The sequence below is a fragment of the Nannospalax galili genome, unplaced genomic scaffold, assembly GCF_000622305.1.
Source record: "Nannospalax galili isolate Female #2095 unplaced genomic scaffold, S.galili_v1.0 scaffold212, whole genome shotgun sequence".
Classification (NCBI taxonomy): Eukaryota; Metazoa; Chordata; class Mammalia; order Rodentia; family Spalacidae; genus Nannospalax; species Nannospalax galili.
In genome coordinates, this window is record NW_008333884.1 from 1,290,096 (window position 1) to 1,316,195 (window position 26,100).

The window sequence follows — 26,100 nt, forward strand, 5'->3', positions numbered from 1 at the left end:
GGGGGGGTGTCCAGGGCTTAACAGGAGCGAGTAGCCTCTGTCAAACCTCCCCCTTCCTTCCTCTTCCATCAGCTAGGATGGAAAAAGTGTAAAGGCTTTGTTTAACCTTTAAGATCATCAAAGAGGAAGCATGCTGTGCTGAAGCGACTCCTTGCAGTCTCAGGTCAAAAGGTGGAGTCAGTTTATCTGGTCTTCCAAGATCAGGGTGCTCATTAATTCAGTCCCTGCATTCTCAGGGGCCCTGCAGAACCCTGAGGCCCTGCTGCACTGGGAAGGGAGTTGCTGTAGGTCTGAACCCTAACACTTGGGAGGCCAAAGCAGGAGGAATGTGAGTTCAAGGCCAGCCTGGTCTACACAGAGAGGACCCCCCCTGCAAAAAAAAAACAAACAATCAAGCAAACAAAATGAAAGTTCCCAAAGCACAGTCAAATAAAGTTGAGAACTATCCATTAGAACATTGTCTAAAAAAATGTTAAATGTTTAGACAGACAAAAAGTGTGCTGACAGGCCTTAAAGGAGTTGAAATCTACTGCCTTCCAAACAATACAAGTTAGGAAAAGCTGTAGAGAGGGGAAAGCAAGAAGAGTAAATAGCTGGTTAGGAGAAAGGAGTGGGTCCACAGAGAAGCTGAGGCTGGAAGTAATGAGTCACATTAGCACCGTTCATGTCAGAAGATTAAACAGAAAAGCCACCAGTTTGGGTTCCAACATTCCTACAGTTGTCCTGGATGCAATTCCAAGTTACTCTTTCGTTTCTGACGTTTTACTTCTGAAAGTCTAAGAGAATGGAAACTCTGTAACTATCAGGAGTATGGCAGTGATGCACTGTCTTTACCGGCTTAGCTTGCTTTTGTCCTTGCTGCATTTCAAGTTAAAATTCCCAAACTTGGGTTCTAACATTCAAGTGGTTTTTCTGTGTCCTTGAGTCCATGCTACAATTACCACTGTTACTACAGACTGCCAAATGAGCTAAGAACGCTCTGCAACATTGTAGTTGAGAAGCCAAACTTCTAGTTAGAGAAAATCCCAGGACTGTTTCATCAGTGTCCCAAAGGCAACCTGAGCTTGCAGAAAACACCAATTCAGGGTCTTATCATCTAAGACACTGAGCTCTCCACTAGGTCATTGTGGATAGCCAAGTCCCCATTCAGTTTTTTCAAGCAAGAGGCAGACACTCCTGGGAGGGTGTTTTATTTTTAACTCTTTATAGATTGCTTTTATTTTAAGCAAAGTAATATATACTGTTAGTTGAATCATCCTGTCATACAAGATCTACTGAGACCAGAGTGGTTCTCTGCTCCTCCTCACCTTTTATTTTCTTTATTTCAAAGTCAACTTTCAATTCTTTTAGCCAAAGGAGGTGGAAAACAGTTCTCAAGACAAATCTAGCTAGGTGCTTATTATGGTAAACACAATTTTGTTAGAATCCAGGCATGGTTGCACACCCCTGTAATCCCAGCACTGGGGAGGCTGAGGCAAGAGGATTGCAAATTCAAGACAAATCTAGGCTGTACAGAGAGACTCTATGTCTTTAAAAAAAAGTTTGGAGCACTGTCCATGTCATCTATGGCCATTGTCACAGTACAAAGTCAGAACTGAAGAACTGCCAGAGATGACATGCCCTCAAGGCCTAACATATTTACTATCTGACTGCAGGACAGTTTACTGATCCCTGCACTTGAGCTGTAATTTTGGTATTTACCTCTATATTGCTAAATAACATGCTTATGTGAATACATCTTCTTCCCCTCCTGATTTGGGCAATATCTATTAACTACCCATATGCATTATAAAAATTGCTCTTTCCCAGGGCTTTGTGTGTGTACACACACACATAAATACTTCCTGTTCCTCCATTTTCCCCAATATTATTACATCATTTAAGTTAGATCAATATTCAGTGTCTACATTACCATGATTATATGCTATATAGAGTGTGCAATTATATTCACCTTGTACATCTTTTTGGTTTTCTTAGTGTTACTGTCAAAAGAAAACTAGAGTGCCTATAATATCACACAAGCAGATCTCAGAGCAAGAAATATTATTATGATAAAAGAGGCTATTTTATCATGGAAATGGGGCCATCTAATTAAGAAAACATGACTGCCTTAAAATAGTTATACATCACCGGGTGTGGTAGCACACACTTTTAATCCCAGCACTCGGGAGGCAGAGGCAGGCGGATCTCTGTGAGTTCAAGGCCAGCCTGGTCTACATAGTGAGTTCCAGGACAGCTGGGGCTACAGAGAGACCCTGTCTCAAAGAGACCAAAAAAAAAAAAAGAAAGAAAAAAGAAAAGTAGATTAGTGGTTGCCTAGGGTTAGAGGACCTGGGCAAAATGAAGTGTCTAATGGGTACATAATTTCCTTTTTGAATATAGAAAGTATTCTAAAATTGATTTTGGGAATGGGAGTACAAGTCTGAATATACACTATTGACTATGGTGGACTACATGGGAAATTACATCTCCAGTACAGGTGTTTTTGTGTTCTAAGGCTCACTAGCCAGAGAGACCTACGGATCTATTTCCATTTCCACAGGGTTGGGATTACAAATGCACCTCTGACTTTCTGTGTGTGACAGGGTCTCCCTCTGACCCCTGCTGGCCTGGAACTCTCTATGTAGACCAGTTTGGCCTAGAGATCTGCCTGCCTCTGCCTCCCGAGTGCTGGGATTAAAGGTGTGTGCCACCACGCCCAGCTACATAAATAATTTGATTGAACCTAGGGCATCAGGCCTTTCAGCTGTATCCCTTTCCCCTGGCTTTTTAAAAATTTACTTTCAGACAATGTTCTCCTAAGTTAACCAAGCTGGTCTTGAACTCAACCTGTAGCCAGGCAGGCCTCAAACTTCCAAAGCAGCCAAAGATGGCATTGAACTTGTGATCCTCTTGCATTTAGTTCCCAAGTGCTGGAACACAAGCATACACCATCATGTGCAGTATAAACATCTTATATTATACATACAGTGGTAAAGTAGGGTTTGGGGATATGTCTGTTTTGGATTCTAGAAGTCAAACTCAGGATTTCACACATACTAGGCAAATACTCTACTACTGAGCTACATCCCTCAAAGTGATATATTCTTACTTGAACGTAGACTGTGATAAAGATGTATCTTAGAGAGTTGGTGATTGCAGCTCGACAGGTAGAAGGCTTCCTAGCAAGGATGAAGGCCTGGGTTCAATTCCCAGCACCACCACCTACATTAGGCATCAGGTGAATGTCTGTAATCCCAGACCTGGAGAAGGCAGGAAGCTCAAAATTCAAGGTCATCCTTGGCTACATAGTGAGCTCAAGGCCAGTATGAGCTTCATGAAACCTTTCTCTCTCTTCTTCCCCCCCAACCCCCAAACCTATCAGGTATTTTAAATAACTCAGAAAAATAAGCATAGAAGTATGGTTAGTTACAAAGAAGGCTGGATGGATCATAAACTGAATTCTTATTTTGGTCTTTTTGAGACAGGGTCTCCCTGTGGCCAAGACTGGCCTGGATTCGCTATGGAGACCAGGCTGGCCTCAAACTCACAGAGATCCGCCTGCCTCTGCCTCCTGAGTGCTGGAAATAAATGCATATGCCATCATGCCTGGCCATAAACTGAATTCTAAGACCTTCTATGTTAATCCAAAACAAAGCAATGGGGTGGGTTAGTGAACAAAGAACAGGAGGGAAAACAGGAAACAAGCAATAACTATGATCACTTTAACAAAAATGTTTTAAACATGTAAATTAAGAGTTATCAGACTGGATAAAAAGTTAAGCTGGAGAGATGGCTCAGAGGTTAAGAGCACTGACTGCTCTTGCAGAGGACCTGGGTTCAGTTCCCAGGACCCACATGGTGGCTAACAACCATCCATAACTCCAGTTCCAGGGGAATTCAATGCCGTTTGGACATCCATGGGCATTGCATGACACAGGTGCACCTACTTACATGCAGGCAACATACTCATACATAAAATAAAAAATATTTTTTAGGGGCTGGAGAGATGGCTCAGCAGTTAAGAACACTGGTTGATCTTGCAGAAGACCAGGGTTCGAATCCCAGCACCCACATGGCAGCTAACAACTGTCTGTAACTCCAATTCCAGGTGATCTGACACTTCTGTCCTCTGCGGGCATTGCATGACATGGGTGCACTTACCTACATGCAGGCAATACACTCACACACATAAAAATAATAAAATATATTTTTTAATATTTTTAAAAGTTAGACAGCTATATGCTATCAAGAAATCCAATACAAATACAATACAAATATGTTAAAAGTGAAAAGATGGAAAAAGTTATATTGTGCTGACATTAACCAAAAGCAAGCTCGTTATACCAAAATAGACAAGAGCAATAAATAGAGGGTCACTTTTTTCTGTTGCAGTGCTGAGGTTGAAACCCAGGACTTTGAACATGCTAGGTTAGCATTCTGCAGCTGAAACATAATCTCAGCCCTCAGGTAACTTCCTACCGATCTAGGAGTTAATACAAGAGAGCACAACCCCAGATGTTTACATAACTAACTACCAAATATATGAAAAAAAAAATGACAGAATGGAAGCAATTATAGAGATATCAACAGCTTTCTTTTCGTAAATAAAATGGTCTCTTAAAAGTGCACTGACTAAAATGGGACAATGAAGGGTTGCACAGATGGAGCATGGCCAGAGGTTTTTTTTTGTTTTTTTTTTAAGCCAAATGTGGTGGTACACCTGTTATCCCAGCCCTTGGGAGGCTAAGGCAGGAGGATCTTGAGTTTCAGGTCAATCTGGACTACATGGCAAGATTGTCTTACAAAAGGTGGGAAAAAGGCTCAGCAGGTAAAGATACCTGGTGCCAAGCCTGATCTCCAGAGTACAATCCCCGGGATCCACAAGGTGGAAGGAAATGAGGGACTCCTGCAAGATGTCCTCTGACCTCCCAGACACACAGCCGAAAAATGAATAGATGAAATGTTTTTAAAATGGGGGAAAAACCAGATACCAACTTAATCCCAATATTCCCATGAACAGTGTGTTATAATTCCAATTATCAGATAGGTGGTAACACAGGCCTGTAGAGGATCTAGAGGACAGCCAACCAATTAGCAAGACCCTGCTGCAACCAAACAAATAAATCAGTTCTCGTTAAGCTATTATTATTACACTGAGCAGCTCAGAGCTAGGTTTAGCCGTTTTTGAAACTCGGGAGAGTTCACTAAAATTCAGATTGCTGGGCCCGCCCCAGATTCTCGGGCAGGGGTTGAGTCTGTGATTCTAAAAACATGGGCGGTACTGCGGGTCCAGGATTCCACGGGCCCCTGGGCTAGAGTCCAGTCTTTCCCAAGCAAAGCCTAACGGAGAAACTTCACTCCCACCAGCGCTCCGCGATCCCGGGAAGAGCCGGCTGCCAGACGCCGCGCGAGAGGTTGAGGGAAGCGTAGGTCTTACGTCACGTCCGCGTCCGCCACGTCCAGCGGAGACGGGAACAAGATGGCGGTCCCGGGCAGGCAGTGAGTGAGCCGGGAGTTAGGGTCAGGCTGGGGCGTGCGAAGCCGCGGCGACTGTCTTTAGGCCGAGCGGTTGGAGTTGTCCGGAAGTCAGGGGCTCTGTCGCCATGGGGGAGGCGGGGAGGCGAGGAACCCCGGGCTGCGTAGATGCCCGTGTCCCTACGCTTTTCCAGGATGCGAGCCCGAAGTTTGAGGGAGAAACTTGTGAGGATATAAAGGAAGTTAGGCTGAGGGGCAGAGAGCGAGACTTTTCTATTTTCCAAAAGCTCGGTCTGAGGCCCCTCAGTCTTGCTTCCTACCCCGCGCTTGAGTTTCTCCCCGGTTGGATGCTCTGAGGGGCGGAGAAGAGCCAGACCTGGCTGCCTTAGGGCCTTGTTCTGGGCAGGCGCTCAAGGCCGGATTCCCGCCTTCCCTCCTGGTTTTAGGAAGTGTTGAGAAGCCACAGAACAGGGTAGGCATAGAGGAAACAGGAGTTTATTCTACCGTAGAGACACGGACACTGATCGGACTTGGAGTTTACCTTGAGTGTGTGATCCTTTGGATGCCGCCTCCCGTGCTCACCGCATTTAAAGGCCCAGATGGGGGAACTGAAATGATTTGAATCTGATGAGGTGGTTCTCAGAGGCCGAGACAAAGCCAGTGAGCTCAGTAAGCGGTGATGGGAGCTTTGCCTGTGGTTACTTGCTCTAAGACAAAAGCAGGCGAACCTAATCGAACGGGAGCTTTCTCCATGGCTGCTTGGGCTTCTCAGTTAATTTTTAAAAACTCTTTCATGGGTTTCATTATCCAGTAGCTTACTATATATAACCTGTGTAAGTGCACAGTAGGGGAAAAATCTGAAGATAATTTCAGACCTTTTCATTTTTAGCAGATGCGCACTGAGCTTCACACTAAGCCTATTGAAACGTTAGTCACTTTACTAAAACATTTCTGAACTCTACTTCCTTAGTAAAAAATATTTCAGTTTGGTCCATATAGACAAATTATAATTATGAAACACACAACACATTAGAAATGTGACTGAAAAATCAGAAAGCCTGTTATTGTTCATTGGATGTATGACGTTTTGACTTTGAAAATTCATCTGGACAAGGTAGTGGATGTTTTAACGTTTAAGATAATGGTATGATTTCTATTTCAAAAAAACATATACAGGTATGGGCTTATTTTGCCAAAGAAAACACAGCAGTTGCACCGTGTTTTGCAAAAACCATCAGTATTTGGGAATGATTCTGATGATGAGGTAAGGGAACCTATGTTTAACTCTTGTATTATTAGAAATACCAGATTTTTTTTTAGAATTGTGCTTGTGAATTTGTCTCTACCTTATTTGTCAGTACAGTGGTTTGGGGTCTAATTTACAGAATCTTCAAAAGGAATGTTTAAAGAAAGCTCTACCATTTTTTTTTTCTTTGTAGCTTAAGATGATTTCTTTCCCTCCCCTGTCAGAAAGCTATAAACGTAGTTACTGTACAGTCTTTTCAGACATCAGTACTTTCGCTACAGATTTATTGATACCACATTTCTAGGAATGAGTTAAGATGCCACCAATTTCCTAGACTTTTTTTTTTTTTTTTTGGTCTTTTTTTGAGACAGGGTCTCCCTGTAGCCCCAGCTGCCCTGGAACTCACTATGTAGACCAGGCTGGCCTTGACCTCAGAGATCCGCCTGCCTCTGCGTCCCTAGTGCTGGGCCCAAGTGCTGGAATTAAAAGCGTGCACCACCATGCCCGGCCGATGTTTTTCTTAAGTAGAGTCTAATGTGTTCACTGCTGTAGGGTGACTCCTCCATAAGTTATAAAACAGTTTTGTGGTTAATTCTTCAATGTCTGATAAATGTAATTGCAGTAATGAGTACGGTTAGCTTTGATAAAAAGACTGTTGGGCCAGTTAATATGTCACTTCTTTTGCTCTGGTGGAAAAATAGCTTTCAGGTTTTTCTAATTATGTAGTAGCACAGATATTTTCCTTTGCTTCGTTTGGAAAATTGGCAGTATTTAACCTCATAGTTTTTAAAAATTAAGGTTAAATTTACATATAAAATTTTCAGGTTTTATGAGCACAGATTAGTTTTGTTTTTTGAGACGAGAGCTCCATATGTAACACAGGTGGGCCTAGAACTCACTATATATAGCCCAGTCTGGCCTCAAACTCACTTCTCTTGTCCCTACCTCCCTCCAATTTCCAGGAAATAGGCATGACCATACCTGGCAAGAATTAGTTTTGTAGCTGTAGTCTATACATTTTTTCTGTGTGGTACTGCCTTTTTTAAATTGAGGCCAAGGGACACATCATATATACGTGGTTACTAACACCGATTTGGCTTATGATTTTACGGAATGTATATGCAAAAGCAATGTACAATCACTAAAAACTTACTTTGAATTTTGGTCTTCCTGGACTAGCTGTACAGTACTTTCTTGCATCTGGGCAAAGTTAATATGCCACACATGCCAGTCAGCTAGGGGATCATGAGGGTATATAACCCATCTACAGGGTACTGTATTTCGAGGTGATTAACCTTTGGGAGGCTAGATGTATTAAATATTTTTGACAGGATATTTTCAGCATATGATGGGTTTATCAGACAGTAACCCCATTATAAATTGAGGGCCGTCTGCATAGTGTTGCTTTCAACCAGTTTAGAGTTCAGTGAAAAAGGCACATGCAAACATTAAAGCAGACTGAAATTTGGAAAGAAAACTAATAACACTACTGGGGGTGCTTGTGTCATACTTGTTATACTTTGATCTTCATGATCACCTGTGATACCAGTATTACTGTTTTCAGGTAAAGAAATTGAAACTCAAATGGTTAAGTAATTTTTCCAAGTCCCACTAATAAATAAGTGGCAAGATTGGGATTTGAACGCAGAAGCCAGTGAAATGTCTCAGTGGGTAAAGGCACCTGTTACTAAGCCTGATGACTTTAGTTCATATGATAGAAGGAGAGAACCAACTCCTGCAAGTTGTCCTCTGACCTCCACTCATGTGATGTGGTATGTGTACCACACAATTATAAAAATCGGTATAGGTTGGGTGTGGTAGCACACACCTTTAATCCCAGCACTGAGAGGCAGGCAGATCTCTGAATTTGAGGCCAGCCTGGTCTACATAGCAAGTTCCAGGCCAGCTAAGTTGCAGGGACACCCTGTCTTGAAAAAACAACAACAAAAAACCCCAAAATTGATGTAATAAGCCGGATGTGGTGGTACACGCCTTTAATCCCAGAGGCAGGCAGATCTGTTTGAGTTCAAGGCCAGCCTGGTCTACATAGTGTGTTCCAGGACAGCTGGGGCTACAGGGAGACCCTGTCTCAAAAAGACAAAAAAAAAAATTTTTTTTGATGTAATAGTGAATTTTTGAACACAGGTCTATTGGATTCCCAGAACTACATTCTTTCTGTTTTTCTATCTTTATTTTAGTAGTAGAATTTTTTTAAGTGTTAATGAAATGTAGATGATGATTTTTGCTGAAGGAAAACCAGGCAGGAATAGGCATTTAAGCAGCTTTCAAAGCAGGTTTAGATTTAAGTGGATTACAAAAAGATTATGGTGGAAATCATTTCAATTGAGAAAGAACAGCAAGAAATATAGAATAGCATTAAACTATAAGGCATTTTTGTTGTGTAATGTGCTTAGATAGGAGGATGTTGAGGAAAAATGTGTTATAATGAGGTTTTTAACAGGTTTGGGCCAGATTGTGGAATATATTAAACTTTTTTTTTTTATATAAAATGTCAGCTTTACATTTGTGTTTTGTTTTGTTTTGTTTTTTAATTTTTTTGTGTGTGTTTGTACAAGTATATTGCCTGCATGTATGTGAGTGCACCCGTGCTGTGCAGTGCCTCGGAGGTCAGAAGAGGGTGTCGGATTCCCCTGGAACTGGAGTTAAGGAAGGTTCTTAGCCACCAGGTGGGTGCTGGGAATTGAACCTGGGTTTTCTGCAAGAGCAGTCAGTGCTCTTAACCACTGAGTGTTCTCTCCAACCCCTGTCAGTAGTTTTGAGTATGTCAGTGACACCATCAGACTTTTATCTTGAATTTATCTTGAGAAGGTAACTCTTGAACTGGGAAGCACAAAACGGGAAGAAGTCTGAGGTCTGAGAACCAAGAGTTTAAGGCCAACATGAGCTATACTGTAGCAAGATCTACAAGATGGGGGTGGGGGAAATGAGAGATGAGGGTTAAGGTTATTACTGCATTTGTTTATGTGTGTACATGGGCATGTGTGCCACAGTATGAATGTGGAATTCAGAGGAAAACTTAACATAGCCTGTTCTCTCCTTCCACCTTGTGGGTCCTGGGGATTGAACTCAGGTCAGGCTTGGCAGTATGTGCCTTTTATCCAGTAAGCCACCTGTCTAGCCAGGGCTAAGATTCTTTTTTTTTTGAATATTTTTTTGAATTTTTGTGTATTTCATACAGAACATCTTTTTTTTTAATATTATTTTTATTATTTTTATTTTATGTGTATGCGTGTATTGCCTGCATGTAGGTAAGTGAACCCATGTCATGCAATGCCCGTGGAGGACAGAAGAGGTTGTCGGATCCCCTGGAACTGGAGTTATGGATAGTTGTTAGCTGCCGTGTGGGTGCTGGGATTCGAACCCAGGTCTTCGGCAAGAACAACCAGTGTTCTTAACTGCTGCGCCATCTCTCCAGCCCCAAGATTCTTATTATTTAAGTTTTCTGTGTAGTTCACATAGGAGATGAAGATCTAAACCTTGATTCTCATAGGAAGCAAAGGGACTTAATAAAGGAATAAGCAGGACCTGGCAGCCAGAAGATATGTGGAAAAGGAAAGAGATAGTCAGCTTAATCCTGCTTTAAGAATTTCTTTCCTTTTAATTTTTTTATTACACTTAATTATTGTTATTATTATTATTTTGGTCTTTTTGAGACAGGGTATCCCTGTAGCCCCAGCTGTCCTGGAACTCACTATGTAGACCAGGCTGGCCTTGAACTCACAGAGATCTGCCTGTCTCTGCCTCCCAAGCGCTGGGATTAAAGGCGTGTGCCACCATGCCCTGCTACACTTAATTATTTTTTGTCAGTATGTGTGTCTAGGGTGCCACTTGACATGTCAACATCAGAGGACATCTTGTAGGAATTGGTTCTTATCTTCCACCATTGTGAGTCCTAGGAATAAAGTCATCAGGCTTGGTGGTAAGAGCCTTTAGTTACTAAGCCATTCCTTCAGTCTACTTTACCCTTTTAAATTGTATAGTTGACCAGGCATGGTGGTGCACGCCTTTAATCCCAGCACTTGGGAGACAGAGGCAGGTGGATCTCTGTGAGGTCAAGGACAGCCTCCTCTACATAGTGAGTTCTAGACCAGCTGTGGCTACTGGGAGACCTTGTCTCAAAATAAATAAATAAATAAATAAATAACCAATAAATAAATAAATAAACAAATAAATAAATAAATTGTATGGTTCATTGTTTTTGTTTTGATTGAGGTGTGGTCTCTCTATGTAGTCCTGGATGACCTATGACTTACGTAGACCAGAGATCCACCTGCCTCTGCCTCCCAAGTACTGGGATTAAAGGCATGAGCCACCATACCCAGTCAAAGCTTTATTTTTATTTATGTGCATATGTGTCTGTGTATTGGGGGTCTGTTCATGGAGGCCAGAAGAGGCATCGGATAGCCTGCATCTGGAATTATAGGTGATGTCAGCCATTTGATGTACTAGGAGCTGAATTCAAGTCTTCTGGAGGAGCAGTACATGTTCTTCTGAGTCATCTCTCTAGCCCTTGGCTTTTTCTTTTTTGGTCTTTTTGAAACAGGGTCTCCAGTTGTACAGCCATCACTATCTAATTTTAGAACATTTTCACCACCCTGCAAGATGCCTATATTCATAATTGTTCCCTCAAACCTTGGCAACCGCTCATCATTTCTGTATTATGAATTTGTCCATTCTGAAATTTCATATAAATGTAATTATGTGATGGTGGGCAATGGGGAGGTTGTATCTGATCTACTTAGAAATAATATTTTCAAGGTTGTAACGTGTATCATTACTTCACAACCTTTTCCCGTTCCCTCCTTCCCTCCTTCCTTCCTTCCCTCCCTCCCTCTGTTGTATGAGCAGAACTCAGGACGTCTCACATGGCTAATTCATTTTACTTTAAAAAAATTAATTTGTGGAACTGGAGAGATGGCTCAGTGGTTAAGAGCACTAGCTGCTCTTGGAGAGGATCCAGGTTCAATTTCCAGCAAGCTATCCATAACTCCAGTTCCAGGGGATCCGATGCTCTCTTCTGACTTCCGTATGACATGGTTATACTTACATACATGCAGGTAATACACTAATACACAAAATAAAAATTATTTGTTGATTTTAATTTACATGTGTGTATATGGTATGTGTGTCTGGTACATGCACATGGTGTCTTGGCTCACACACTTGTGTGAACACATGCAGAGGCCAGAGGAAGAGGTTGCCATTTAGGTGCGGCTGGTTGACCAGAAAGTTCCCAAGATCTACCTGTCTCCACACCCAAATGCTGAGGTTACAGGCACATTTCAGCCGTGCCTGCCTTTTTATGTGGGTCCTGAGGATTTGAATTCAGGGCCTTATGCTTGTATAGCAAGGGCTCTTACCCACTGACCTATCCTCAGTCCTTCTTTTTATTACTGAATAATACTTCATTATATGTATTACATCTTATTTAGTCATCAATTGGTGAGCATTTGAGGGTTTTTCCCAGTGTCTGGCTATTATAATAATGGTGTTATAAACGCTTGCATATAGGTTTTTACGTAGATGTGTATTTTCATTTCTGTTGGCTATACTCCTAGAAGTAGAATTGCTGGTTTATATGATAATTATATTTTACCATTTGAAGAATTATCAGAGTGGTGGCACCATTTTTCTTTCCCATCAGTATTATATGTGGGCCCCCCCAGCCTTTCTACATCCTCTCCAGCACTTTTTTTTTTTTTTTTTTTTTTTTTGAGACAGGGTCTCCCTGTAGCCTGGGCTGTCCTGGAACTTACTATGTAGACCAGGCTGGCCTTGAACTCACAGAGATCCACCTGCCTCTGCCTCCCAAGTGCTGGGACTACGTGCACTACCACGCCCAGCAGCACTTCCTTTTTTAATACAGCTTTCTAATGGCTTTAAAGTGACGTCTCATTGTAGCTTTATTTTCCTAATTGTCATTGATGTTTGCCATTATTGCATCTCTGGAGAAATGTCTATTCGTAGCACTTACCAATTTTTTTAAACTGGATTGCCATTTACTGTTATTTATATATTCAGTATGCAACTGCCTTTTTAAATATTTATTTTTATTTTATGTGTATGCATGTATTGCCTGCATGTAGGTAAGTGCACCCCTGTCGTGCAGTGCCCTCAGAGGACAGAAGAGACTGTCAGATCCCCAGGAACTGGAGTTACATACAGTTGTTAGCTGCCATGTGGGTGCTGGGATTTGAACCTGGGTCTTCTGCAAGACCAGTGTTCTTAATAGCTGAGCCTTCTCTTCAGCCCCACAACTACCTTTTTAGATATACAGTTTGTAAATATTTTTCCATTTGAGAGTTGTCTTCATTTTCTTGATAATGTACTTCTAAGAGTGAAATTTTGATTTTGAGAAAGGCCAAATTTTCTTTTTTTCTTTTTTTTTTTTTTTGCAAGTGCTTTGGTGCCATACCTTAGAAAATATATTTGCCTAGTTGAAGAGTTCTGTAGTTTTAGCTTTTCAACATAGGCCTTTGATCAATTATTTGATAATTTTTGCATATACTTTGAAGTAGTGATCCAGTTTCACTCTTTTTGTATGTTGTAGTTCTAACATCATTTGTTAGAGAATAGTTTCTTTTCTTTTTTTTTTTGAGACAGGGTCTCCCTGTAGCCCCAGCTGTCCTGGAACTCATTATGTAGACCAGGCTGGCCTTGAATTCACAGACATCCCCCTGCCTCTGCCTCCCCAGTGCTGGGATTAAAGGAGTGTACTACCACACCCAGTGAGAATATTTTCTTGTTAAATTATCTGGTATTCTTTTCAGGTTAGTTGTAATTTTTGAGGCAGGATCTCACTGTATAGCCTTGGTTGGCCTGGAAGTCACTGTGTAGACCAAACTGGCCTCAAACTCAGAGATCTGTCTGCCTCCGCCTTCTTGAGTACTGGGATTAAAGGTATGCATCACCATACCTGGTTTGTCTGGTATTTTTGTGGCTTGTTCTGATTTACAAGTCAATTTAAAAGCCATTTACCATAAATCTTACAGAAAGATTGGTTATAGTAATGCCTCTTTACATTAAATTATCCTGGCATACTGTGTAAACAAATACCATAAAATTTCCACAGTGTAGCCTGACTTGAGAAAGGCAGATTTTCACATGTATCTAGAAACTTTACTGATGTTACTGCTTTTTCTTTTCTGTTCTGAGGTATTTGGTGGGCTTTGGAGGCCAGCTGCCAAGATTACTTGTTGGGAACTAGGATTATCTAGAAGAATCTGAAGCCAGTGTGGAAATTCAGTTTTAGGTAGGAAGAAAGATGGAGAATTACCCTGGCATTCTCTTAACCTTGAATATACTACCTTAGTCTTCCATTGGTGGAGCCCAGCTAGAAGCCAATTTTGGAAATGGAGCTACAGTTTAATTCTTTTATTTTATATGTATATTTTGTCTGCATGTATGCAAGTGTACCACATGTGTGCAGTGCCCACCAAGGCCAAAAGGGGGCATTGGATCCTCTGGAACTGGAGTTATGGACTATTGTTAGCTACCATGTGGGTGCTGGGAATCCAACCTGGGTCTTCTGCAAGAGCAGCTGGTGCTTTTAACTGCTGAGCCATCTGTAGCCCTGTACAATTTACTTCTTTTTTAAAAATATTTTATTTATTATTTTTATGTGTATGTGTGTATTGCCTGCATGTAGGTAAGTGCACCCATCTTGTACAATGCCCACAGAGGACAGAAGAGGCTGTCAGATCCCCTGGAACTGGAGTTACAGATGGTGGTTAGCTGCCATGTGGGTGCTGGGATTCGAACCCAGGTCTTCTGCAAGAACATTCAGTGTTCTTAACTGCTGAGCCATCTCTCCAGCCCCCCACAATTTACTTCTTGATGAACAGGATATAAAACTGTTCTTCAGCATTAGTTTCCTTGCCTATAAAAAAATCTATCCTGGTACATTCCAGCGTATCCTCGTGCTGAGAAGTAAATATGTTAGCTTAGAAGATTATTTAAATATTTGTGAATTATGTTAAAATCTCATTTTTTATAACCAGCCGTTTAAACAATCATAAAATGAGTGCTTTGGAAAATATAGAGATAACATACTCCCCTCTCAGGAGAGTCTTTGACACATCTGGAGTAAAGCTTCTGTGAAGCAAAGCTGTTGTTTTGTTTTGCTGACAGTTCAGCAGAAGCAATTAAAGATCCCAGATTTTAGATCATACTTTACCTCCAGTAGTCCAGCAGAGGGGGACCTAGCACATACATGTAGTATGTATAAATTCACTCAGAAGCCCCATATAATCCTTTTACCAATTTTTTTTTTTTTTTTTTTTTTTTTTTTTTTTTTTTTGTCTCCCTGTAGCCCTAGCTGTCCTGGAACTCACTATGTAGACCAGGCTGGCCTTGAACTCACAGAGATCTACTTGCCTCTGCCTCCTAAGTGCTAGGACTATAGGCTTGTGCCACCACGCCTGGCACCAGTTCTTTTTTATAAACCAATAACTTGAAGAACAAGAGAGAATGAGGTTTTTGAAAAAACAGGTCATAATTGTATATTCCCAAAGTAAGAAGTGTTGGGAAGTTAACTGGGCTGTGTGATACTTCATTTTGACTTAATTTTTTCTACTTTAATCCCAATTTTAAAAAAATTCTTGAAAAAGTCTTCATAATTCTGTTTTTCCTAATGAAAAACTAATTTCAATCTGTCTGAACATTATAATATGAATCAATAAAGTGTTTTAACTACGTATGATGTTTCATCAGTTATAATCAAATAATTTTCTATTCTACATGTAGTCTGGTGTAGCTCAAATAAAATGACAGTTTTATATAGACAAGACAAAGCATGTTATTCATGAAAATGTCAGGAAATTTAAATTATTTTAATGATGACTAAGAACATTAGAACTTTTCTCATGCTGCTAAACTGAATTCCTCATAAATTCATGATACTGAATATTTAAATAGCAATATAAACAGTGAGGTGTTTAACTGCAATTTCGATTTAAAAACATCTCTGTTGTCTAAGAGTGAGAAGAAAGTGAAGCAAGAGGAGAGAAAAAGACACTAAACTAACATTTTTCAAAAAGGGCAAGATGGCACAAGAATCCTTTGACAGGTGTGGTGGCACACAAATCTCAGCACCTGGGAGGCAGAGGCAGGTAGATCTCTGAGTTTGAGGCCAGCCTGGTGTACGTAGTGAGACTCTATCGCAAAATAAAAGAATCATCCTAATTTTCTCTGTACAAGAATAATTATGTTAAAGGAGCTTAGAGAATGCAGGTAATGAGATGGGATAAACTGGGCGTTCTTCCTAGGAAGGAAATGATGTTAATCTTGGGTCTTCTAGATACTTAAAATTACTTTGTGAATCTTGTTTGTATCTATGTACTTTTGGCTAAACTGACTCATGTTGGGCAAATTTTTTTTAAAACTCCTTTGCAGTATAGCATACAAGCATTGTGTATTTCAACTCCAGAATTTCTCTTTTTCCCTCTCTCCTCGCCTTCCCTCCTTCTTTCCCTCAGTTCTGTAGTTTATAGTTCTGCTTTTTAGTTTTTCTTTCTTGTATAGCCTGAAGGGCAGCTGCAACATGCATAGGATCCTCTCAGGTCTCTTTTGATGGTGTGTGTGCCCTGGCTGTGTATTCATGTGGCCTTTAAGATCCTCAGGAGTATATTTGAACTTTCTGTTTCTTGACAGGGTCTCACTGTATATACTAGGCTGGCTTCAAATTGGGAATTCTCCTGTTTCAACCTTCTAAAAAATGTACCACCACCCTTGGCTTATTCAGAACTTTCTCAGATCCCTCTGCTTGCTTGCTTGCTTGCTTGCTTGCTTGCTTGGACAGGATTGAGTTCTCAGGATCTCAGTATATTGCCCAGGCTGATTTCAACTCCTGGATTCCTACTCTTTTTGAGTAGCTGGGACTTAGCATTTTCTGTCATGACAGGCTATAGTTAGTTGTTTGCGCCAACTATTGGGTTAAAGTCACATGAATTTTCTGAAATTAAACCATCCTTACATTCCTATAATTTTTTTCACTGCTCTTCACTATTACTTTTACAACTGTTTTCTATTTCTGAGACCTTTGACTTTGACATCATTTTCAACATGTGGTGTTAGGGACATTATTTCCAAAGTTTCACATTATGAAACAATGTTTGCCTATTGGTTTTATCATTTAAATAACTACTTGCACTAGTGTGGTATTTCTAGAATTAATTATTTATGAAACTCATTTATTTATTTTTTGCAGTGCTGGGATTGAACCTAGGACCTCAAACATGGTAGGCAAGGCCTTATCCCAACCAAGAATAATTTATACATTATTATGTATAATTTAAAACTTACACATACTACGCATCTTTCAGGTCTCATCAATGGAGCTTCCTCATGCAACAGAGGGCCAGGAACTCAAAAGGTCACACACAAATGGCCAAAATGCAGAGAATAAGAGTCTGCAGAGTGTGGGTCCTTGGACAGGACTCCTATATCAAAATCCATCCACCCAGGGCTCAGGGACCATTGCAGAAGAGAGGGCAGAAAGATTGTAAGAGCCAGGGAGGAGGTGCATGACCATATGGAAATAGTCCTACAGGCGCCTAGGACCCTTTTCATACAAACCTACAACAATGGTGTCAGCATATACATGATCCATGCATACTTAAGCAGACAAAAACCCAGCACAGAACTGTGGAAATGAACAGCAGGCCCCAATCTTAGTCAAAGAATTATTGGCAGCTGATTACTGCTGGGTGAGGAAGAGCTGATCTTAAAAGGAGGGACTATAGATAGGCTGACTAGATCCCAGTGGATGACCTTGCACTGAGAGACATCTGGGGATACTAATTTTACATGATAGGCCTTAATACAATTGACAGAATGTATGAACTCCAGTGGGGGGCTGTGGGAGGGTGCCAAAGGGGAAGGAGGTATAAAGATGATTTTCTGTATGAAATACACAAAAATTCAATAAAATTTATATATATAAAAAAAACAACATACTGAGTGTTCTTATGAGGAAGTAAAATATTCTTTTCCATTTATTGGTTTGGATGAATGGAGAACATGTTTCCTTTGAATTCCATGTGTTTTAGTGTTAAGTAGTTTTGAATTTTTTCCGCTCTGGAATTCATTGCTACTTTTAATACAAATAATTTGGTTTTCTTTCATTTCATATAAATTAACATAATCAGAATATTTTCCTCCTATTGAAAGGATCATCTCTGTCTTAAATATCATTACATTTATTCACCAATTCAACAGATATTTATTGATCCTTTTTACATTGAAATACAAAAGCTACTGTCTTTATGGAACTTACATCTTTTTTTTTTTTTTTTTTTTTTTTTTTTTTTTTAGTCTCCCTGTAGCCCCAGCTGTCCTGGTTGTCTTTTTGAGACAGGGTCTTCCTGTAGCCCCAGCTGACCTGGATCTCACTATGTAGACTAGCCTGGCTCTGCATCCTGAGTATTGGGGTTAAAGGCATGTGCCACTGTGCCCAGCTCTCTTTTTTTAAATTAATAAACATCATTATTCTCTTTTCTAAAAAACTCCAGTACAGCAGGAGTTGGGGGATGGCATGAAAATGATTATGGACATGAATTAGAACAAAAGTAGGTATGTACAAGTCTTTCCTCTGAGTCAGAAAAGTTTGGTCTCTGAAACCCAGAACTTAGACGGTAATTTGCTATGGGCTATTTGTATCAAGAGGCATATGAACAGAGTCACAAGGGTTTGCAACCAGAAGGATTATTTACAAAAATTTCCTAAGATGTGGACAGCCTATTTAAAGTTACTCTAACCCCAGAATCTTTACACATCTCAAGATGGCGAATAGAGGACAAAGAACCTACCACCCTGTGAACTCCAATACAGGACCAAGGGAGGAACAGAGGGCAGAGGATGGGCTGCTTCCCTGGGACTCATGTGGACTTGTTAACAGCACAGCCCTTGTCTCCAACACAGGCCCAGATCTCCTGGGAGGCTGGGAATTTACTTCTTCCACCCTGAGTGAGGAGAAATGTGTCTGCATAAATCATTTGAATTAAATAACAGTGTGGTAACTTCAGCATGGTAGGAATAGGCTCTCTCCCAGCTCCATTCATTGGATGCAGTCTCCAGGTGCCATCTTTCAGCCAGTGCAGTTACTAGATAGCATGAGGCAGTTGCTACAAGGCTATTATTTCTCTAAGAAGGTTGAGAGCCAGGGGAATTCATCTGCCCCGTGCTTCTTGGAAAGTCAAGCCACTGCCCACTGGCAGATCACAAAGCCCACACTGAAGCTGGCCCAGGTAGATTCTCATCTTGGTATTGTTACTTGCCTTCCTCACCCAGATCTCATTGGCTCCAACTGAGCTGATCATATGCAGCTCAGTTTCTGGTTGTCTTTTGACTCTTAAGTAGATGACCTGGCTCTTGTGGTACCATATTTTATCGTAGTACAGCTTGCCATCTGTCTGAGCCTCAAATTTGGGCTGGAGACTCCACTGGTGTGGTAGGCAAGTGTTCAGGAGAGGATGGAGATGTTGGTTTCTTGGGTGACTTAAGCTTGTTTAAGGCTCTCAGATCCTCCACCACCTGTTCCTCTATTAACAAATAGTTTAGTTGATCGGGTGCAGGCTTTCTCCTGTTGTCTGGAATGGAGACAGGATCATTTGGTCGCCTCCGAAATGTTCTGGTCATGTCATGATGGGTTTCACTTCCATAAAATCTCCACTTTCATGGTCAGCTTTTCATTTTCAGTCATTTTCTTCTCTTCCAGCTCAGCAATCAGGTTCTCCTTCACCTCAGCCTTGTCTTCAAACATCTTCATAGCTGCTTTCTTCTTTTGAATATAGTTTCTTTCTACTTGCTTAGTTTCCAGCTGGAGGAAAAGTTCTGCATTCCAGATCCTCTCTTTGTACTGTTGGTCCAGCTTTTTCATCCTCCTGATACTCCTGTAACATGCCTTCCTATAGCTGCTGCTGCTGCCTCCTCAGAGAGGCCAGCTTGCCCTGGTACATCTGTTCCTTCATTTCCACGTAGTCTTCATCATGCTTCACCAGGTGGTTTCACTGGCATCTTTGGTGTCTTTGTTGGAATTGTGGCCCTGGCAGCAGCTGTGCTTGCCTACCTTCAGGCTCTCCAGCTCCTCCATCTTCCCGGTGGCAGCCAGAGCCAGTACCCCTGTGGCCAGCACTCATGTTGCTGCCTTGGCAGAGGGTCCTGTGGAGATTGTGGCTGCCTGGCTGAGCTCCTGGCAGCCATGGTCTTTAATTTTCATTTGATTTAATCAGTAGTCATATTTATTAGATGATATAGCTAGATTCTCCCCCCCCCACCTCTCTCTCTCTCCCTTTCCTCTATCTCTTTTTTAAAAAAAGAAACAGGCTACTTTGTAGCCCTGGCTGGCCTGAAACTTACTTTGTAGACCAGGCTGGCTCCAGCCTCACAGATCCCCCTGCTTCTGCCTCCAGAGTGCTAGGATTAAAAACCTGCACTACCACATCTTCTGTTAGGCTAGGTTTTGAACCCAGATGCCTGATTTACCTCTGTACCTGTTAACATTTACAGTGTTTCTCTCAGCAGTGAGTTTGTTCATAATGGAATTTCAACAGTTTCAGAGATTGGATTTGAGAAATAATAGTCTAGTTGGAGGATGGGTAAAATATCAGATAAGTTCAGAGTCACTCTGTCTCTTTTTTTTGAAAGGAGAACCAAAACCAAGTAGAAGTTACATTGAGAGAACAATGTTTATTATGCAAAATTATACAACTTTGCCCCTGCAACTTAAAAATATTTTGAGGACATGAGGCAGTATTTAACTTTCAACAAAACAGGTATCCAGTTGGTCAAATATTTTTTGCCAGGAGTTTCCAAAGGGACATTAAGAAATTTGTGGCATGGCTTTTGCTTATAGTTACTAAGGGCAGGGTACTATTGGCACCAGGTATGTTTTGGGAAGTATCTTTTTTTTGGTCTTTTTTTGAGGCAGGGTCTCCCTGTAGCCCCAGCTGTCCTAGAACTCACTATGTAGACCAGACTGGCTTTGAACTCACAGAGATCTGCCCAGCTCTGCCTCCCGAGTGCTGGGATTAAAGGTGTGCGCCACCATGCCCGGTGGGAAGTATCTTAGTGTAACCCAGTTTAGCCCTGAATTCAAGGTCCTCATTCCTCTGCAGACTGCTGGACTTGTAGACGTGTGCTACTGTTTCCAGCTGGCACATTTTTTTGATGTGTGCCAGAGGTGGTAGATACACTGTATTTTGTGCCCCTCATTCATATTGGATCTCTGGATGTGCGTATTAGATGAAACACCAGGGAGGTGGCTCACTGCCTGATTAAGTCACAACTTTTCCCTCTGCCATATGAAGGGTACTTTAGTCACTGAAGATGAAAGTAGCTTGGAGCTGTAACTACCACAGTGAACAAGCAGTGTGAGTAATGAGTCTTTGTTGTAAGCCATGAGGGTTTGGTAATGTGTGTTAATACTGTGGATAAATTAGTGAAAATTGGCCAGTAGCTGTAGTTGCTAAATAAATTTTTTAAGGGGCTAGAGAGGTGGCTCAGCAGTTTAGAGCACTGACTGCTCTTGCAGAGGGCGCTGGTTTGATTCCCAGCATTCACAGGTTACTGTGAACTCTAGTTCCAGGGCATCCGATGCTCTTGTCTGACCTCCATGGGCATTTCACAGTACAAGTGGACTTGCATACATGCAGGCAATACAGTAATACACATAAAATAAAAAGAAAAGCTGGGTGTGGTGGCGCATGCCTTTAATCCCAGCACTGAGAGTTTGAGGTCTACATAGTGAGTTCCAGGGGCTACAGGGAGACTTGTCTCAAAAAGACCAAAAAGGAAAAAAAAAAAATACATTAAAACAAAATGTTGTTTTTTTTTGTTTTGTTTTGTTTTTTTTCGGTCTTTTTTTTTGAGACAGGGTCTCCCTGTAGTCCCAGCTGACCTGAACTCACTATGTAGACCAGGCTGGCCTCGAACTCACAAAGATCTGCTTGCCTCTGCCTCCCAAGTTTTGGGACTAAAGGTGTGCACCACCACACCCGGCCCAAGAATAATGTTTTAAAAAGAAAATTTTACTTATATGTGTATATGTGCATGTGAATACAGGTGCTTAATTACCATCATTAATCATTAGTTGTCTGATGTTTCCTGAGTTATGTCCATTCTACTTTGATTTGATAGTGATATTTAATGATGTGGCTTTTCTTTTGAACTTAAAATTTTGTTATTTTTTGTGTGTATAAGTGTTTTGCTTGCATGTAACATAAATGCACCACATGTGTGCAGTGCCTGCAGAGGTAGAAGTGGGTGTTGATCCCTTGGAACTGGAGTTATGGAAGGTTGCTGGCTGCCATGTGGGTGTTGGGAACTGAACCCAGGCCCTGGAAAACAGCAAGTGTTCTTAACTGCTGAGCTATCTCTCCAGCCTCTTCTTATGACCTTTTAACACAGTATGATTTTCAGCTTAGGTTGTAGCCATTAGCTAGGAGCCATTATATTAGAAAAAGCTCATAAATGAAAACAATAATCATAATTGTGGTTTGAGTTATTGTTTTACTGTATTTGTACACATCTCATCTTATTTGACAATTTCTAATTCAAAGACAAATTTTATCCCTAATTTTGCTAAGTTAAATAACAAATTTAATTTTTTAATTTTCCAGACCTGTATACATCTTCATATACTTTGCTGACAGACTTGATATTGCTTAATTCCAGCTTTACCATAAAATCATTTTTAGAAGCTTTTCCTTTATTTTCATGTGGTTCACTGTGTATAGTTAGACAAAAAGTAATAACCCTGCATCTCACTCTTGGATTTATCAAAAGCTCAAAATAAAATAGATCAGATCACTTTCTGAGACAAAATTACTTTATTAGTTTAGTAATAATTTGAGGTTGCTTTAAAGATAAGAAGCAGCATTTGGGAGGAGATTCATTTCCTGCCTATGGGCTTTATCTGCAAGAACTACATCTTCAGTGTCAAGAGATTGTGTATTTATAACAGAACTCTAATATAAAGTCTGTATTGGGTACACTGCACACCTGACTTGGTCATTGTGATTGCATATGAGGTGCCAAACTATTACTTGTCTTTTAGAAGAAAAATATATTACCAAGTATATTTCATTAAAATCAGACTTGGGTAGGAAGGATTATAAGACCTTTGATTTTCGATTCCAAGTACACTAGCTGTTGCCAACATGGCTAATACTGTTCCTTTTAAAAATAAGTTTGCATTTCTAAATGAAAAAAAAAACCATAATTTTTCTTTTATTGGTGAATTAATAATTGGAAGAGGTATCACATTCTAATGTATGTTTTCACTAAACTTAAAAAGTACTTGTTTACTTTGGGGGGGGGGGTTGTTTTTTTGGTTTTTTTTTTTTTTTTTTTTTTTTTTTTTTTTTTTTTTGGTGTTTTTGAGACAGGGTCTCCCTGTAGCCCTAGCTGACCTGCAACTCGCTATGTAGACCAGGCTGATGTGAGTGTGTCAGCCAGTTGACAGCTTTCAGAATCACTTTTTACTGTTAAGTGCTTTAACCTACTGACCTATCTCACTAGCCCCACAGAATTTTTATAAATCAAATAGTTTGCAAGTGCCTTTATGAAATAATATTTTTCTCCTTGTTAAGTGATTTAATTACATGTACATTTTCAAATTTCAAGCCACTCTTACACTTCTAGTTTAAGTTCTTTTTGAGTAGGGTGTATTTTTAAATTTCTATTTTTAATTGTATGTATATATGTGTGGCTGTGTGAGAGTATGTACACATTAGTGCAGGTTTCCAAAGGTCTTCAGAAGGTGGCATCAGATCCCCTGGAACTGTAGTTACAGGTAGTTGTGATATCAGTTCTGGATACTTAACACAGGTCCTCTGCAAGAGCATTCTTAACTGCTGAATAATCTCTCTAGCCCCCATATTTTTTAAAATATACTAATGGACTTAATTCACCAATACTTTATTTAGAATTGTCGAGTGTGTATGTGTGTATAATGGACTTACTGACTACAAATGTACCTATTTGATGTTAATTTATGGAGGTAACTAAGGACATATGAAGTTAGTAATATTGAAAGATCATTATTATATTACTATGAGAAAGGGTCACATCACTCCGTGTAGTGCCACATATGGAAGCACCAAGATTGCATCTCTTTTGGGGATAGGGTCTCTAGGTAGCCCAGGTTGACCTTGAAACTTGTGATCGTCTTATCACATCTGATAGAAACATCAGTTTTGATGTAAAGGCAGAAAAGAGCTAGGGGAAAGTATGGTCTAGAGTCTTTGCACAAGAAAGGAAGGTTGGACAGTGGAAACAGTTTAGAATCTGCAAATTTGAACAGTCTGTGGGCTCTGGCCTATTGGGGTACCCTCTAGTTGTTTGTGCCTGGTCATAACCCGTTATTGCTTCTTGGTATATAAGAGCCTGATGGAGGGGGTGGATTAAAGTTTAGGTTCTGAACTAGTTTACATATGAAAGATGTGGTCCTGTGCAGTCCTTTAAAGAATCAGCTAGTCTGAGATGCTCCCTAGCAGCAAATACAGAAAAGTTAAGAAAATATAGTTAATTCTTGTGGCCTTGTGGTACAGTGATGTCAAATACATATATGCAGAATTTAAGATAGTACAGAATCTTACCTGTTCTTATTCCTATTTAGTTAAAAAAAATTAGCCCTACAAAATATGCTAGGTGTTTTCTCCCCTTGCTCTCTATGATTTGTAGCAATATATTAAAAATAGGGAGGGCTGGGAAAAATGGCTCAGTCAGTAAAGTACCTACCATGCAAGCCTGAGGCCGTAAGTCCAGATCCCTAAGCACCCATATTGAAAAAAGATGAGTGTGGCAGCACATTTCTGTAACTCTAGAGCCAAGGGCATAGGGACAGGCAGATCTCTGGAGCTTGCTGACCAACCAGTCTAGCCAATCAGAGTGCTAGCTTCAATGAGAGACTCTGTCTCAGAAAATAAGGTGGAGGGGCTGGAGAGATGGTTCAGCGGTTAAGAACACTGGCCAGCCGGGCATGGTGGTGCACACCTGTTGTCCCAGCATTCGGGAGGCAGGCAGATCTCTGTGAGATCAAGGCCAGTCTGGTCTACATAGTGAGTTCCACGTCAGCTGAGGCTGCAGGGAGAAAAAAAAAGGAACACTGGCTGTTCTTGCAGAAGACACAAGTTTGAATCCCAGCACCCACATGGCAACTAACAACTGTAGCTCCAGTTCCAGAGAATCTGACACCCTCTTCTGACCTCCTCAGGCATTGCACAACATGGGTGCACTTACATACATGCAGGCAGTATACACATATACATAAAATAAAAAACAATTAAAAATTAAAACAGAAGGCTGGGCGTGGTGGTACACGCCTTTAATCTCAGCACTCATGAGGCAGAAGGAAGCAGATCTCTGTGACTTCAAGGCCAGCCTCGTCTACATAGCAAGTTCAGTCCAGCTAGGGCTACAGGGAGACCCTGTCTCAAAAAGACCACAAAAAAAAAAAAAAGAAAAGAAAACAGAAAGCAGGGGGCTGGATAGATGGCTCAGCGAGCAGTTAAAGGCACTGGTTGTTCTTTCAGAGGATCCAGGTTTGATTCCTAGCACCCACGGTGGTGGCTAACAACCATCATTAACTCCAGTTCCAGGGGAATCCAGCACCTTGTTCTGATCTCTTCAGGCATTGCGTGAAACAGGTGCGCTTGCATGCAGGAAATACACTCATACACATAAAATAAAAATAATAATAACCAAAAATAAAAATAAAAAGAACAAAAAGCAGGTAACCAAAACTAGGTGAATCCAGAGTGTGTAGCCTGAAATAGGTCAAAGTCAAGTATACTATAGAGTGCACAAAAGAAGCAAAGCTGTGTTCAAAAATAGGAACCCACACAAAATTCTTCTCAAAGGAAATCTAGGTGATATATCTGTCTTTTATTCTTGGTTGCTCAATAAGAAATGACCTTAATCTTATCAAAACACTTTTAATAGTTTCTGAAATTTTAACTTGTCTCAGGAGTAGCAGTATTTAGTTTTAACTCACTTTATATAACATTCATTTTCATAGCATAAAAATCTACTTGAGAGCAGAGATGCCTTTATTTACTAGCAATAGTATCCAGTATAGTATCCTCTACACATCAAGATCCTCAAATGTTGGTTAAAAGGGCTAATTTAGGGGGATGGAGAGATTGCTCAGTGGTGAAGTGTGCTAGTTGCTTTTGCAGAGGACCTGGGTTTGATTCCCAGCACCCACATGATGGGTAACAACTGTCCATAACTCAACATTCTGTTCTGAACTCTGCAGGCATTGTACATACATGGTACACTTAAATATATGCAGGCAAAACATACATGTAAAATTAAAAGTAAATTAAAAAATTTTATATATATGTTTAAGAGAAAAAAAGATCAAATGCAAGCAC

The 26,100-nt window shown here is 40.6% G+C and overlaps 1 protein-coding gene, 1 long non-coding RNA gene and 1 pseudogene across 3 annotated transcripts in view; 1 reads left to right on the plus strand and 2 right to left on the minus strand.

Moving 5' to 3' along the window:
* The window catches only part of LOC115069552, an 11,754-nt gene extending 5,147 nt beyond the window's left edge, over positions 1-6,607 (minus strand). The window contains exon 1 of the long non-coding RNA XR_003848804.1: positions 5,420-6,607. This is a non-coding gene — a long non-coding RNA (uncharacterized LOC115069552). The remainder of the gene's footprint in view (positions 1-5,419) is intronic.
* Positions 5,364-26,100, plus strand: part of Nsrp1 (nuclear speckle splicing regulatory protein 1) — a 37,964-nt gene continuing 17,227 nt past the window's right edge. The window contains exons 1-2 of one of the 2 annotated variants that reach the window (XM_008828732.3): positions 5,364-5,481; positions 6,634-6,721. In XM_008828732.3, the coding sequence (XP_008826954.1) occupies positions 5,462-5,481; positions 6,634-6,721 (108 nt within the window). In that variant the 5' untranslated portion in view covers positions 5,364-5,461. The remainder of the gene's footprint in view (positions 5,482-6,633; positions 6,722-26,100) is intronic. The other variant, XM_029561429.1, reaches the window with a different exon arrangement.
* Positions 18,892-19,814, minus strand: LOC103730542 (annotated as a pseudogene).